Raw genomic sequence first — 15,268 nt, forward strand, 5'->3', positions numbered from 1 at the left:
GACATATGTGAATGCGACCCGACAATTTTCAGCTGATTACTGGGCATCATCTTTTAACATCCGTTTTGATGACTGACTTGATGTAATAATTACTTTCCCGGTTCGAGCCTGTTTTTTGTGCAACGATATTGACGAATTAATGTCATGCTATTTTAATTAAAAGAGACAATATGAATCAAGAAATGGGAAGAATCTCTTTTTTCGAATATAATCGCGGTTGTCATAAAATTCATTCCTACGTGAACACGCTGATTAATATTTTCAGTCATCTATTTCCATTTCTCTTGTTATGTAATGTTTCAGCAGGATTTTATTATGCGGTAACGCTCCGTATATGTTTTACGTATGAGATCGTAAGACACTGCAACCATACTCGAGCAGAAAAAATTGCAGTATATCGTTGGAATTACGGTGAACCAAGTATAAACGTCAGTTATTCATCAGGTTTATCTTCGATCAATAGATATTTGTCAAACCATCTAGAGAGAAATATTAAGAACCTAAAGATCAAATAATATAAAATAAAAATAAAATAATAAAATAAACATTCGAAAAGCCAGTTATAACTTGTAAAAAAAATTATAAGTACAGTTTTGGTTTGAACCCTCTTCAATACATATTAAAAATAAAATTGAATAAACAAAATAAATTAGAATAACTTTAAATAGTCAGTAATAGATGATGAATAAAAAATGTTCTAACTGAAAAAGACTTCTTTGGTTTATCTTTTAATATTAGCCATTAAACATTATTGCTATTTTCCTAAAAAAAGAATAGATCAAAAGATTATTTCTTTGACTTATAATATATTGTGTGATAGCAAAAACGATAAAAGATATAAGGATATAATAAAAGGAAGAAATTTTCTCTCTAACGAAGTAGAATCATTATATATATATTATATTACAAAGCATAAAAGTCGTTAACTGTAAGTCATAAAGTGCGTTAAATAACTGTTTAAACGCGAGAGATGGACTCGGTTATAATGATTAGTACGAAGTAATAGGTAACCGAAACCACAGAAGTCATAGACATCAAATAAAAACAAACTTGTCAATTGATATATCAGATATAAGCATGGCAATATTTAAATTTTAACAATAATTTATTCAATATAATTAAAAAGAAAAAAATATGTATAATATCTTGCGAATGACCGCTTATTTTAGCGGTCATTCGCAAGGTATTATACATATTTTTCTTATTTTAGCAGTCATTCAGAAGGTAAGACTGGATTTTTTTCTCTGTAAAGCATCTTTAAAATGAATCTCTTAAAGTAGCAAGGTTTATCATTGAGAATATGGAAATTATAATTCACACTAATTTTACGGTCAATTACCATCGAGTTTTGTGTATTACTTTTTATTATATGATCTTTGTATTCCGAGATACGAATTTTCACAGGTTTAGTCCATATATAATTGCAGTAATTGATTTTGTAAATTGTAATATTTTGAGAAGGAGAAGATATCAGAGTGTACTTTTATATACAACTTTATTTATTCAGCCCTGTATAAGTGCCCTTGATAGTCGAGGTAAACTTCTCGCAAGTAATAATATTCTTATTAACCTTAATAATAAAAAAAACTTCAAATATTACATTTATTAATTATTTTAAAAATTATGTTAAGTAAATATCCATTTTTAATAAAATATCAATAATAAATTCAGATTCTTTTAATAATATTTTAGATAAGATAGATAAGAAAGTTGTCAATCTCTCAGACTTATGATCGTATTTCTTTTTTTACATATGTTAAATTGAATATGTTAAAAAAAAAATTTCAAATTACTGGAGAAAGTTTATTTGTGTTATTAGTTGAATTATACAATAAATATATATCGTACAAGGTAATGCTTAAGATTTAAAAATCTTAAGAGCTTATCGGATCAGAACATTTTTCGTAAATTGAACTAAAATAAAATAAAAGGAGTTTAAAATAAAAGGAGTAAAAAATGCAAGGTAAAGAAATGAAGGAAGGAAAGGTTGCCAAGGATACATTTCTGTCACAAAAAGACAGAATAAAAGACAGCCTTTCAAGTACTTTGAACTCTAAATTCTGGGAAATGACATCGGGTAATAATAAGAGATAAGCTCATAGACATGTCAAAAACTTATTTATAAAATGGTTAAATCCAAAGAAGTAGAATTTGACATTAATTTTCAAGTAATAATAAATTGTTAAACAGAACTTTGATATATTTAGTAATCAAATTTCATCAGTTTGTCATGCTAAATCTTCGATAACCAAGTCTAATTAAAAAGCATAATGTTACTTATTGTATATACAAAAAAAATCAAAAACAAGATTTATAAATTTACAACCAAAAAAAAGAAGGAAATGACGTGACTTTATCTGAAATCTTTTACTTATTACTTATTACTAAAAAGAAAGGGAGCAATAGCAGCAGGGGGATCGCGTTATGAAAGCGATATTATCGCGCATCGTTTCTATTAACGATACTATCCAGGTATCTATATAAAAGAAGGTAGAAGACCAGCGAACTAGCGTAGTTTGCAGATTCGTTGGTGCGGACTTTAACAGAAAGTTTGTATTACATTTAATCTGCGCCGCGTTGGAAATCAAGGCGAGAACGCGTTTTGGTCTACACTTTGTACTCCGAAGGATCCGGTCTTCGCTTTGAGGACACGCTTCGCATAAACGTAGTCGCGATTGGAGACGTTGGTCGAAGAGGAAGGGCGTCGCAGAAAATTATAAAAGAGCGAACGTTCGACGAGAGTGGGGTAGTCACTTCCAAGTGTGCACCTGGGGCACAACGATCGGGGTACGTTAACATAATCAAATAGGATATTTATTTAGAATAGTGCTTGAGACAGATCACTTCGGATTTATGCCGTCAAGAAGCAGATAGATATTGAGTAAGCGTGAAAGCACTCTTAAGATTTAATCCATACTCGCTCTTATATAATATACATATATCAAATAATCTTTTATATTATTTAATTTTTTCCTAGAAAGTGTTTACATGCTTTCACATTTTATATTCGGCATTTTTTTTTTTAAATATAATTTTATAGAAAAAAATTTTACTTTTTTATAGTATTACAAGATACAAAATATTAAACTAAATGATTATGTCAGTGTCTATATTTTGTGTGTATGATCTTTCAATTAAATTAAATTTTTTTAAAAATTTGAGAAAAAAAAGTTAAATTGTTTTTAAAACATGTATATTATACAACCGCAATTTTCAATTAATTTTTACTAAACTTGCTTTAATACAGCTTTTTAGTCAAAACACAAATCAAAAATATTAATTTTATAGACGTACAGATACGTCGTTCTATTCTAAAATTTTGTTGCAAAAATCAAACATAACTTGGCAAGATTCTATATTGTATAATCGGAAAAGAATATATAATGCTTTTGCAATATCTTAAGAGTATTAATAATTTTTAGATAATACTTTAGATATATTAATTTCATATTTTTATATTGATGTTTTATATATTCGTGTTTTAGATTAAAAATTTAATTGTATTTATATTTCTTTACACATGCAACTTTTTTTTTTATTTTTTATTGAGACAAACAAAAAGAAAGAGATTGTATATTTGATATAATTAATATTTAATATTAATTTATATTATATTAATAATATTTATGAATTATTTATATTTCTATTTATTATTATTTATAATATTATTATACATTATATTAACATTAATCTTGTAGAATATACCTTATAGAAAATTTAATATTTTATTTATCCATTTTGAAGGATTAAAAACTATTATAAAATACGTCATGTTACAACAATTTACTGTCTGTAACGTCAGATTTAAGCTGCCTGATCACGCTCATCAGAATAAATCGACATTGTCGAATCGGCAAACGTCGCGCGAATTTTAATCCTTGGGACGGTACATGTACGTTTTATCCTTGGTCGTAAAGGTCGACATTACAAAAGGTCGGAAATATAGAACGCTAATTGCCATTCATGTGAATTCGCACTTTGAAAGAAATTTACACGTTGGAAGAAGCGTGGGATTCGACACAATCTCGTTCGTTACACGTTCGAAATCAACCGCAAATGAGCTGCAACAGAGTCAAAAGCGCCATGACATAATCGTTGTAATATGCGCGGGAATCGTTTGCAGACGTAACATAACGATTGCATGATCGCGGTATTTTAATAATAACGAGAGGTAACGTTGAGTCACCCTGGTGTAAAAATGAAAGGATTAAATACGTCATGTGACGTAATCGATGTAACTTTGTATGAAAAAAAGCGTGATCTTTTATAAGCGCGATCGACGACGGAGAGATAAAAGCTTGCTGGCAATAATACGATAAGTGGTACTTTCTACGCGGAAGAAGACTCATACCCTTAACCAGCTCCATTATAATCGTAGTACAGCGTCATTTGTGCAGCCCAATCGTAATTACTTTTATCCACGTAAGAGTATACGTGACCGGTGTAGACGTAACAGATAATATGTTTCTGTAATCCGGCAGTCATTTTGTTTATTACCGACTTATCAAAAATTGACGAGTGTTTTATAGTTAAATATCGTGTATTTCGCCGCAATACATGCTTGCCCGACATTTCACTTTCGATTGAAATTCTTTAATGACATAACGGTTACAAAGATTACGTATCCGATCAAATTTTTGTAGTTAGACTTTGTAGTTATGTAGCATAGAGGAGGGAATATTGTTATACAATCTTAATTATCCTCGCTCTAGAAAACGGTGATTAGAAATAATCTAGGAAGTAGATGGAAATGAGATGGGAAAATAAAACTCTCTCGACGGTATATTGTATATAATAAGCATATTCAAAAAAGAATGAATATTCATATTGCGAAATGACTCTCGCTACATAACAGAGAGACAGCGTTCCCATTTCCCTCTTAAAGATGTTTCTCAGATCTTTCGTCCTACTTCAATTGTAGAACTTCACGTTGCACAAAACGCATAAAAAATTAGAGTTGTACCTCTATAACGCAATAGCAATGTGAAAACAACGTAAAGTAAAAACACTAAAGTAGGAAAAAGTAACTAAAGCAATGATAATGACACTTCTTTCTTTCGGGAACCGCGCAACAGTTTGTTTCGGCGAATAAAGATGGGTGAACAACCTACTCACTTATTGCATAATCGGAGAAAGCGATTGCGAAACAAGCCGGTGCACACTCATACTCAAACACGTGGTGCGCGATGAAACAGTCGGCTGTGCTACGTTAATCGTTATGTCACTAACTGACGAAAGGTTGGAGAGTTCCCGTCCGCGATCGGCCGACTGACAACGTAACCGATCCATTCCTTTTTAAAAGAGAGAAAGAGAAAGAGACAAGCACATTTCTTCAAGACGCCTTCGCCGTGGCTTTGAACAGGAAGTAGGTCAGCCGGTCAACTCAGTCGGACGAAGAAAGTGAAAACGCGTATTGTTACACTTACATAAATAAGCTGTATAGCAAGGTAGCAAGAAGATCAGAAATGTGAATTTGTATCACATTGTTGTGTTCAGAAAGGTCTAGTTAATACATACATATATATATATTTAAAAAATAAAAACTGAAAGTGCTTTTTTAAACAAATCCTTTTGTTTCTATTAGAATATAAATATTTTGAAATAATTATTGTTATTTATAAAAAGAATATGGCGACAAAAGGATGCGCTTACAACAACCTTTGTTGAAACTTTCGAGATATAAATGTCACGGTTTTTTCAGATTTCTGTAGATTCAAGTAGGTCATCAGACGATATCAAGATGGGAGCAGTCGAATGGGTGACCGAGGAAGATGACTATGAGTGCATCCTCCCAGAGGAGATTCAAAAAATGGCCAAGGATGAGCTCAGAGAGGACAAAAACACCAGAGATCAAGCTCTCGAGCAGATGCGCAATTGGATCAAGATGAATCCGCGCATTCAAAATTGCCGTCTCGGTAAGACTGTAACATCAAATACTGATCGACGTGAACATTGACGTAGAAATTTTTACGTTATGCAGAAAATAATTTAACTATGATAACATTTGTGTAATTACTTTAAGATTATAATGAAATACTTTCAAGTTATAATTGTTTTGAATGAATAAACAAATTTAAATAATTATAAACATTCGAACGAGTAACAATTCTTTAATTATTTATATGCAGTTTCGATATTAAAATTTGTCTCTCTCATCAGATGCACGATTTTTGCTAAAATTCTTACGATCCAAAAAATTCAACGTCCCGATGGCCCAAGAAGCCACAGAAAGATATCTGCTGCTGCGTCAGGTATATCACCTGGCATTTCATAACTTGGACATCACAGAACCGAATATGGAAGATTTATTGTCATTGGGGTGAGTATTTTTAAAATTATTTTGTTGCCACTAAAACTCATTTTCGCAATCTCTTCTTTTATAGATATATCTTCGCTGCACCTGGTCGCGATGCGAAAGGTCGTCGCGTAATAATCGCGAGACCAGGTATATGTTATTTTTTATGTATGAAAAGCGCTGAGTATCTATATAAAATATTAATATTACATAGCTTAATACATATAAAATATATTTTAAAGTTTACAAAAAACACATATAATTCTATAAGTTTGTATAAATAATTTTTATTGACTATAATTGTTTTATAAACATATAAAAATAATGGTCTCTAATAATAGAAAGTGATTTGTGATAAAGATTTTATATTTATGTAATTCTGTTGCAAAAGAAAACTATATAATTCTCAGCGTCTTCTTTTCCATCGCGTTTACTTTACTCTAATCACTTGAACACGCAATTTTTACCCAAGGTGTTTTCGATCCTCACAAATACACAAACGTGGACATGTGCAAGATTCATGCAATCACTTATGAGACGCTCATGGAAGATGAGGAGAGTCAAGTACGTGGCTTTGTACATTTTGCTGATGGTGCTGGTGTCAGTTTTCCTCATCTGACGCTCTTTACACCTAAAGAAGCTGTGCGCATCGTGAAAAATGGCGAGGTACGATTAAATGCTATGTTGTAAATAAAACTGACAATCAATAAATAAAATGAAACTTTTGATTATTAATTGAAAACAAATTTGACGTAACAATAATACAAACTTCAATTCAAATTTGTTAATTTCGAATAATTTTTTTTTATTTCAAAATTAATGTTTCTCTTTTAAGAGTTTTTATTTTTTTTAATTATTTTGTAATAATTTTATTTGTAGAAATTAATACATGTACATATGTATATACGAACATCATAACGTGTGGTAAATTTATTTAAGTTATTTTGGATAAAAGAAAAGTAAAGATTTAGATTTTTAGATATTCTTTATGTAATAATTCTTTGCATTAATCATTTCAACATTTAATATTTTTCATGTTTTAAGACACTTTGCAGATATTTATTTAGTCTAGTTTAATCATGCCATTATGCGTCACAATGATAATATTAAATCGAGATATTTATTTTACTTTCAAATTATTTATTATATTAAATCAACAAGTCATCACGTTCTAAATTGCTGCAAAAGCGTTACATTTTCCTTATTAAAACATAATTGAATTGACACTGTACGTTTTTTTCTGGACCAAGGACGGCGTCACATAACAAAGTTTTATAATATTTCTTAAAGATCAGATACTAACCGGTTTTTCCATATTATTTATCTCATAAGTTTATTGTGTGGTAATTCTATTTAAAGTCTGAGAAAAGATTAGAAACAAAATAGCTTTTTATTAATATTAAAGAGTAATTTGTTGATAAAAACAGACAAAGAAATAAATTATATTTGCAGAAAGACGGATAAGAATAGTATACATTTACATAAATCCTCCAACTGTTAATAAAGAAAATAAATGTTCTTTTTATACAGCAAAATGTAAATCTTTCATTGAAACGTTAATAAAATAAAACGAGAAAAATGAAGAATATTTATTTCCATCGTCTCTTATCATGCTTCTCGAAGTAAAAAGCCGTAGCAAATTTTGTTAACTTAATGTATCGCGATCAATCTTATTTTTACATTGGATAATTTTGAAAAGGGGATTTTTTTCCGATTAAAGAACATTAAAAAAAAATGATTTTATTTCAGCGCACTGTACCGATGAGACATAAGGAAGTTCACGGGATCAATACACATCCTTCGCTAAAATTCGCTTTGGACTTCGGACTGTCACTGATTTCTGAAAAAATCAGGAATCGTGTAAAGATTTACACAAGCCTCGAGGATGCTATTAATAGCAAGTTGGATGTGAGCATGCTGCCCAAAGAATACGGCGGAAAGATTCCCATGAAGGAAATGATTGGTAATTCACGTCTCTTCAAGTAGCTCGTGTTACATTATTCCATTTCAGAGATGACAAATGTTAAATTCTTTTTTGATGATACTGTTTTGATACAGATCTATGGCGGAAAGAGGTATTAGAAGTGAGACCCACGTTGCTGAGCAACGATAAGATGAGCGTCCATCTAGAGTTGTACTCGGAGAAGGCGCGAGAAGGCGCCGTCTCGGCTCTGAAACAAGGATTCGGCTGTTCCAGCGTGGGTTCCACCGATTCTGCAATGTACGGAATAACAGGATCCTTCAGAAAACTCGAAGTTGATTGATATATAAACGTCAGCTACTCTTTGCATTTTTTACCTAGATAATAAATGGCGCGGGATCGCGATACAGACTGGTTTGGAAATTACAATCACATAGATTAGTACTCTGGTATTAATATAATTTTATTTTTGTACTATGTAGAAATATGTAGAGATATCTCACTAATGTGTGCGCATATTATTCAGAACAGCACCATAAGCTATATATTCAGATATTGTACATAATTTTTAACACATCACAGTGAATGCGTAAAAAATAAATATAATTCCATTATTTGCTCTCTATCTGAGAAATCGCAATCTACAAGTTTCTGCTTAAAATTCGACGGAATCGTTTATGGAGAAATCCATTTGCCAATTATGTCACGAATTCTCACTCTAGCCTTCTTTAAATCCTCTGTATCTGTGACTTCGTCGCTATAAATATCGCGACAGTGCGAGGATCCTAAAAAATGATATTATATTCTTTTTCTTTTTCTTGCGTTAGAAAAAATAGACTTCTAATAATATAGTTTTCAATCAACTGTATTACTTACCATTGATAACAATAGCAGGCGAAAAAGTATTTAGATCTTTCAATACCGATAACGAATGCCACGGATCAATATCACCATTCGTGAAAATGACGTTTGTTAAGTCAGGTAGTTGCCCACCATACATTATATTTGTTCGTCTAACCCGTGAGTTCAATATCTTATCATTATAGCTAAAATTAACGTTAAGATTATTATTTTTCCATAAAAGAAATCGGAAGAATAATTAATAAATAGATCATTCAATACCGACAAGAATTGTTTAACATTTAACATTGAACCTGTTGAGAAACTTATGGTTGGCAGCGCAAATATATTTATGAATTACAAGTATTGAAATTTATAAGCGATTAAAAGCGAAAAAATATTACATAATTTTTAACGCACTTACGGATCATCATACAAATCTGTGCACATGCTAATGTAATAACTTAATGGGAACAGCGTTCCAAAGATTGATTTATTTGAGCTCGTCTGATAGTAACCGTATTCCGCGCAAGTTTGATGATACCATTGCCTTACTGCACAAATAAAAATAATTTCTTCTTAACACATATACGTCATATTGCTGTTTAATTAATTTTTGAAGCTACTTAATCCAACTCACTAATATCCTGGGCCGCTGGCGAGTTCCACGAAATATTTCGATACTTTTTTATAAAATTATTATAACTTACATCGACACACTTGTCCGATTTCGAAATAACACGCACAACATGCGCGAGTCTTTGCAAAGGACTGCCTAAATGCGCCGCTGTCATGTTGTTGCATAACGCCGCGATTTTCGTTTGACCATTCTCAACATTATCATATTGAACGATTGCGGCGAATACCTAAAATTGCCATTTAGAATAAGAATAGTAGAAAGGATAAGCATCTATGAATAATGATAATTCCCGTACCTCTGCTAGCATATTCATCAAATAACCAAGATCTTTAGGATAGCTTACATTAGGTATGTTGCATAAACTAAAATCAATATTATTAATAAAATTATGATTTCTAATGGTTTTGCCTATTTTATCTCTTTATTTTATTTTCCTACTAAAATTTTAGCAAATTATTTGTGAATTTCTATTTCTGTTTAATCTTACTTGAAATAAAGTTTAAGTTTGTCAGGACCACCTCGTGTGATTAACAATTCCTCCACGAAGTCAAATGCAATTTTCACATCCTCGATGCATTTTTCACTGTATTTGCCGAGTGATTTTGTCACGACCTCATAATATTCTAAGAAATAAGCTTTCTTTAATAATATTCATAAAAAATATTTAATAATTATATATATAATTTACCGTAGAAATCAGCCTTCGCATAAATTGGAGCGCTACTGGCTAGAGCACCCTATTAGAAATATTTCTCTCTTTATTTGATTTTTAAAAATATATGTAACATATAAATAAGTATTTAAAAAATACAAGAATATATAAATACCTGAATAAGATGAGGATATTTGAGTCGTGCCCATGCCGCCATGTTTCCAGCATAAGAACCGCCGAATACTATCACGGTACTATTTTCTAATTTCTTCTCTTTCTTTTTTGTTTCGATGAAATAAGCGAGATCTGCAAGTGCCTGGTCGACGTTTAAATATTGCAAATTCTCCGTGCTGATGTCTCTAAATTTTTTCACGCAATGTTAATTTAAAGAGACTATTTTATAATTTAGGACAATAGGAAGCTATATTAGATTGTATACTTTGTTGGCTTGCTTTTTCCATAATATCGGTGCTCGGTATAATACATTAATGCGCCGTATTTTGATCCGATTTCGTACATCAATCCACCTTGCAGAAATCCATTCGATATTTCCCATTCCCCACCGATCATAATTAAAATAGGACCATTTTTTTTTAAATATACAGAATTTTCTTGGTAACGCTACATAAAGCAATCCATAAATATTAATTTTTAAAAAATATATATTTATTTTAAAAGAAGGAGGAAGAGGAAGGAAAGAAAGTCGTGTAACGATAATTACCATTGGCCAAGTGCGATTGTCACGATAATTGAAATGATCGAGAGGTTGGATAATCCAACCCTCGATTACGTCTTTGTCTGAATACTGTTTTAATGACTTAGGCTCCTCCAAACCTTGAAAAGTAAATCCACGAAAACCTACCCCGTAAACAACGGGATAAATCGAACACAAAACGAACAATAAAATATTTAGCACAATCATGATTGATTATCTTTTTAATTATAGAACAGAGAACGCGAGAGTGTATCTGCTTTTAAAGCGCGCTAGATAGATGTTCTAAATCTGACTGATTAATATTTGCCATTTTCTTCGATTATGATCAGTGATATGGTATCTTTTAACGACCGATATCGTTTGACATTTTTTTGTACCGATAAAATAGAAAATAATACATTGATTAAATAATCGTGATTAAAGGATGAATCTGACGGTTACGGAATGTCTAAGAGAGTTAGCAATTAAAACGTATTGTTCGATAAACGCAAATGTAAATCTTTATCACGCGATATAAAGTGTTACGATTAAATGCACAGATTAGAGCAAATTATATCTTAAAATGTTTATTCTGTATTGTTGTCGTCATCGTTTTAGATAATTAATCCGACAATAAGAAATAATTTATCACAGTCGATTTATTTTTTAATATTCCTATATGTACTTACATAAATATTAGTTTACTTGTACAGTAATAGAATGGCAGAATAGATTAACAGTCTTTATCAAAATTACAATCAAAATCAGAAAATAAAAGAATAATATGATATTGACTCGTTAAACTTAAAAACAAAATATTGTTTACTCGTTCGATCATTGCTTTCATATACTGTGTCACTTTAATAAAATTATCTTCAATATTAAAAGCACTGTTTTTTTAACTTTACAGATCTTCTTTGGATCATTTTTAGGAATCATCCGCCTTTACATCTTTTTTCCTTTTATATCTATGGTTTTGAAGTTTTTAATAGTTTTTTCCAAAAATTTCATGGCCATTTTCGCTATCACTTCTTCTTCTTCTTTTAGATTCTTTTTTATGCCTTTTGGAAGAATGCTCGTGCGATTTTGTCTCATCAGAGTCTTCGTCATCGTACGCTCTCTTAGAGCGACTTGATCGACGTTTTTCGGATGATGTTCTATTCTTAGAACTCCTAATATTTGATCTTTCGCTCTGATTATGACTTCTATCGCGTAAAGATCTTTGCGATCTTCTTTCCGTAGAATGAGAACGTTTCCTTTCTGAGTCTTTTGAACGAGTATTTATTTCAATTTCGGGAGACTCGGACCATCTCCAATTTCGATCTTTCTCGTTATCATCTCGAACGGATTCTTCCCATCTGGATTTGTTACTAGTAATTAAATAAAAAAATATATAAATAATAATGGAAGCTATCTTTTTCCCTTCTTTTTCTGAATTTTTATTAAAAAATCTTTATATATTTATTCTTTATTTGTTATATCTTTTCTTCTAAATTTACTTTCTTCTATTATTAATAGAATCAATTTATTATTTTATATCGTGTTAAATTAAAATTCTGAACACGAAAATTGTATCTTAATAAAATTAAATATTGTATAGAATACTATTCACATATAGAAGCATAGAATAAATAAATAAATAAGCAACTAACCTGCGCTCGCTTCTCTTGCTATTGTTCGGATCTTGAGAAATATTCCGTGCCCATCGAGGTGGACTCTTGATGTTGTACTTTTCGTGAGGATTTCTGAAGGTGTGAAGAAAATTACAGGCTCTGCTGCCCTTTGGACACTTGCTCATGCCGCAGATAGCGTTCCTCCAGGACACCAAATTGACGAATTCGCAATTAATCTGCTTGCCAGCGTACCAGCGTCCCTTCAGGTTCCTCCAAGCTCTGGCCGCCTCTCTTTCCGTGTAATACTCGACGTACAGATTGCCACGCAAATGAATTTCGATGTTGCAGCAACACTTGAGCGTTTTGATTCTGCCAAACGATTCCAGCTCGCTTATCACATCCTCGTAGAATGCGCGAAAGTGATGCCAAGTCTCTGAACTTTCGAATTCAAGGGCAACGTCGGTATCATATTCTGCCGAATTTTTCTCGAGCGAGAAATGTGAATAGAATCCGGGTATAAGGATCACCTTACTGAGGAAGACTCTACGATGATTCTTCGAGCACACATCTCCGTATCTAAAAGCAATGAAAATTAAATACAGATTTGCAAATTAGAGAAAATAAAAATATTTTTTATTTGAATCTTAATGTAACATAATATAATTCTGATTAACGTAAAAAATTTTTTAAAGATTTATAAAATTGCAATAGGCATCTATTTATATAATATATAATCAAAAATTTTAATTTTTATAAATATTAATAAACCTCATAATTATATTATATCGTGATGATCTTTATACTAACCGGCAAACACCTGTTTTCGTAAAAAATGGGCAAATATCTTTGCTAGGTTGATTTTCGATGACTTCTCGCAAAGCTTCGGGTGTTTTCACTCCATTATCGATGTAATCATCGATTTCTTTCTGCAATTGTTCTTGCTTTCGCAGTTGCTCTTCGTGCTTTCGTTTTTCTTCTTCTTTTTTCTTCCGTATTGCTTCCTGTCTTATCTCTAATTCTTTATGAATCTTCATCTGCTTCTCGAATTTTTGTTGCTCCTCCCTCGCCTTTTGATCCTGAAGAACTTGCCACTCTTTCTGTATTCTTACCTAGACCATTAAAAAATAATAGATCAATTATCGGAATTAAAAATTTATTAAATTAAAGATTTATTTCAAACTTGCATACAAAAAATATATTTTTTGCCATTTACATTAATAATTCCCAATTATATGCATAAAAGCTATAAAAGGTAAAACAGCCATAGAAGAAGATATGAAATCATTAAAAAAATCTATATTTATAAGACACTACATTTGTATTTACCTCTTCCGCCACCCAAAGTTTGTTTCGTTCCGCTTGTTCCTCTTGTTCACGGGCTTCCTTCTTTTTCTCCTCCTTTTCCTGCTCAGCGCGCCAATTCAAGTATTTCTCGTTACACATCAGTGCTGCCCTCAACTTCTCTTCATTACCATCGCGTTCCTGGGCGACTCTCTGTCGGATGCGTCTGCGACGTTCCTTCTTCGCGATGCGACGCCACTCCTTATGATTAGGTTTTGTCGTGCGACGTTCCTCCATCTTCGCGCATCCTCAGAAACATTAGCAAATATGCTCGACGACGAACACTCGAGAATAATCACGCCGAAGCGGAGAAACGACCAGCTATTGACCTCGATATACACAACGACACATGTCCGCCGCCATATTGATTTTCAAACAACATATGACCAAATCGTCGATATACAAACTCGTGAAACGAAAGAATAATTATATGGAATCTGATTGCAAATGCAATGCTATTATATGATGTCAATGCTTCGTGCAGTATCAAAAGTCATGTATTAATTGTATATTAAAGATATCATATTGTTTTACAAATTTAATTAAAGAGAGATATATTATACAGATGTGTTATTAAAGATTGATATTATTAATTATTTACTATATAATATTACATATTTTAAATATAAAAAATAGATTTAATACAAAAGCAAGATGCAAATTACCAACAAAATTAATACGTACTAGTTTGCAATCTCATTAAAAGATGGAGACACTATAATTATTTACGAACTAATTATGAAATCATTAAAAGATTCAAAGTAAATGTGAATTTATTCATAAAACTTATTATGCCTACCTTATTTTGCTTGTAACATATCAGTAGTGTTACAAATTTTAAGAAAAATAATATAATTTTAAGAAAAATAATATAATATAGTAAAATAATTATTATTAAAGTAAAATAATTATTTTACATCTAATTTATGTTTTCCGAATATACATCTGGCATTTTTCTTTATAAAAAAATTGCATTTTTACACAGAAATTTTTGAAAGAAAAATAGAAAATTTAGAAATATCAGCCACTATTTATTTTAAATTAAATGTATAGCTATAATAGTTTATAGCAATGTTTTGTTATATAAATAATATATAGAAAATAATAAGTCTACATTAGAATCACATAACATTAATAAAATTATTTTTAAACAAGCATGCAAGATTGTTTCCACCGTCTATTTTACGAAATATAATGCACACCTGGTCCCACGAGCGATTACACACAAAGCAAATTCAATATTTGACAATATAAAATAACTGTTTATTGTTT

The 15,268-nt window shown here is 31.1% G+C and overlaps 3 protein-coding genes across 4 annotated transcripts; 1 reads left to right on the plus strand and 2 right to left on the minus strand.

Annotated features, from left to right (window-relative positions):
* Positions 1-2,704: 2,704 nt before the first annotated feature.
* Positions 2,705-9,645, plus strand: LOC114934962 (alpha-tocopherol transfer protein-like). 2 transcript variants are annotated; one of them, XM_029307692.2, is made up of 7 exons: positions 2,705-2,787; positions 5,702-5,915; positions 6,160-6,319; positions 6,384-6,445; positions 6,768-6,961; positions 8,045-8,258; positions 8,354-9,645. In XM_029307692.2, the coding sequence occupies exons 2-7, from the start codon at positions 5,741-5,743 to the stop codon at positions 8,557-8,559; spliced, it is 1,011 nt and encodes a 336-aa protein (XP_029163525.1). In that variant the 5' UTR covers positions 2,705-2,787; positions 5,702-5,740; the 3' UTR covers positions 8,560-9,645. The 2 variants fall into 2 exon arrangements, with proteins under 2 accessions (XP_029163525.1, XP_029163526.1); XM_029307693.2 differs by lacking the exon at positions 2,705-2,787 and adding an exon at positions 2,794-2,881.
* Positions 8,655-11,370, minus strand: LOC114934960 (putative serine protease K12H4.7). Its single transcript, XM_029307691.2, has 10 exons — positions 11,070-11,370; positions 10,788-10,969; positions 10,524-10,707; positions 10,385-10,433; positions 10,184-10,319; positions 9,992-10,058; positions 9,697-9,922; positions 9,481-9,610; positions 9,093-9,262; positions 8,655-9,001 (listed from the first exon to the last, which is right to left on the minus strand). Exons 1-10 carry the CDS (start codon positions 11,268-11,270, stop codon positions 8,892-8,894), a joined length of 1,455 nt encoding a protein of 484 aa, XP_029163524.1. The 5' UTR covers positions 11,271-11,370; the 3' UTR covers positions 8,655-8,891.
* Positions 11,371-11,683: 313 nt separating this feature from the next.
* Positions 11,684-14,470, minus strand: LOC114934959 (uncharacterized). The gene is made up of 4 exons (XM_029307690.2): positions 13,982-14,470; positions 13,463-13,764; positions 12,695-13,231; positions 11,684-12,412 (listed from the first exon to the last, which is right to left on the minus strand). The coding sequence occupies exons 1-4, from the start codon at positions 14,231-14,233 to the stop codon at positions 12,028-12,030; spliced, it is 1,476 nt and encodes a 491-aa protein (XP_029163523.1). The 5' UTR covers positions 14,234-14,470; the 3' UTR covers positions 11,684-12,027.
* Positions 14,471-15,268: the final 798 nt, after the last annotated feature.

Source organism: Nylanderia fulva, unplaced genomic scaffold, assembly GCF_048542155.1.
Source record: "Nylanderia fulva isolate GAGA-0341 unplaced genomic scaffold, ASM4854215v1 Scaffold35, whole genome shotgun sequence".
Classification (NCBI taxonomy): domain Eukaryota; kingdom Metazoa; phylum Arthropoda; class Insecta; order Hymenoptera; family Formicidae; genus Nylanderia; species Nylanderia fulva.

What these genes read in the sequence shown, in the direction of transcription:
- LOC114934962 (XM_029307692.2), top strand. Translation starts at nt 5,741, where the DNA reads ATGGGAGCAGTCGAATGGGTGACCGAGGAAGATGACTATGAGTGCATC. An exon ending in GCATCGTGAAAAATGGCGAG is followed by an intron (nt 6,962 to 8,044) that starts GTACGATTAAAT and finishes ATTTTATTTCAG; the next exon opens with CGCACTGTACCGATGAGACA. An exon ending in TCCCATGAAGGAAATGATTG is followed by an intron (nt 8,259 to 8,353) that starts GTAATTCACGTC and finishes GTTTTGATACAG; the next exon opens with ATCTATGGCGGAAAGAGGTA.
- LOC114934960 (XM_029307691.2), bottom strand. Translation starts at nt 11,270, where the DNA reads ATGATTGTGCTAAATATTTTATTGTTCGTTTTGTGTTCGATTTATCCC. An exon ending in GGAAAAAGCAAGCCAACAAA is followed by an intron (nt 10,708 to 10,787) that starts GTATACAATCTA and finishes GAAAAAATTTAG; the next exon opens with AGACATCAGCACGGAGAATT. An exon ending in AATATCCTCATCTTATTCAG is followed by an intron (nt 10,434 to 10,523) that starts GTATTTATATAT and finishes TATTTCTAATAG; the next exon opens with GGTGCTCTAGCCAGTAGCGC.
- LOC114934959 (XM_029307690.2), bottom strand. Translation starts at nt 14,233, where the DNA reads ATGGAGGAACGTCGCACGACAAAACCTAATCATAAGGAGTGGCGTCGC. An exon ending in AACTTTGGGTGGCGGAAGAG is followed by an intron (nt 13,765 to 13,981) that starts GTAAATACAAAT and finishes TTAATGGTCTAG; the next exon opens with GTAAGAATACAGAAAGAGTG. An exon ending in ACGAAAACAGGTGTTTGCCG is followed by an intron (nt 13,232 to 13,462) that starts GTTAGTATAAAG and finishes CATTGCTTTTAG; the next exon opens with ATACGGAGATGTGTGCTCGA.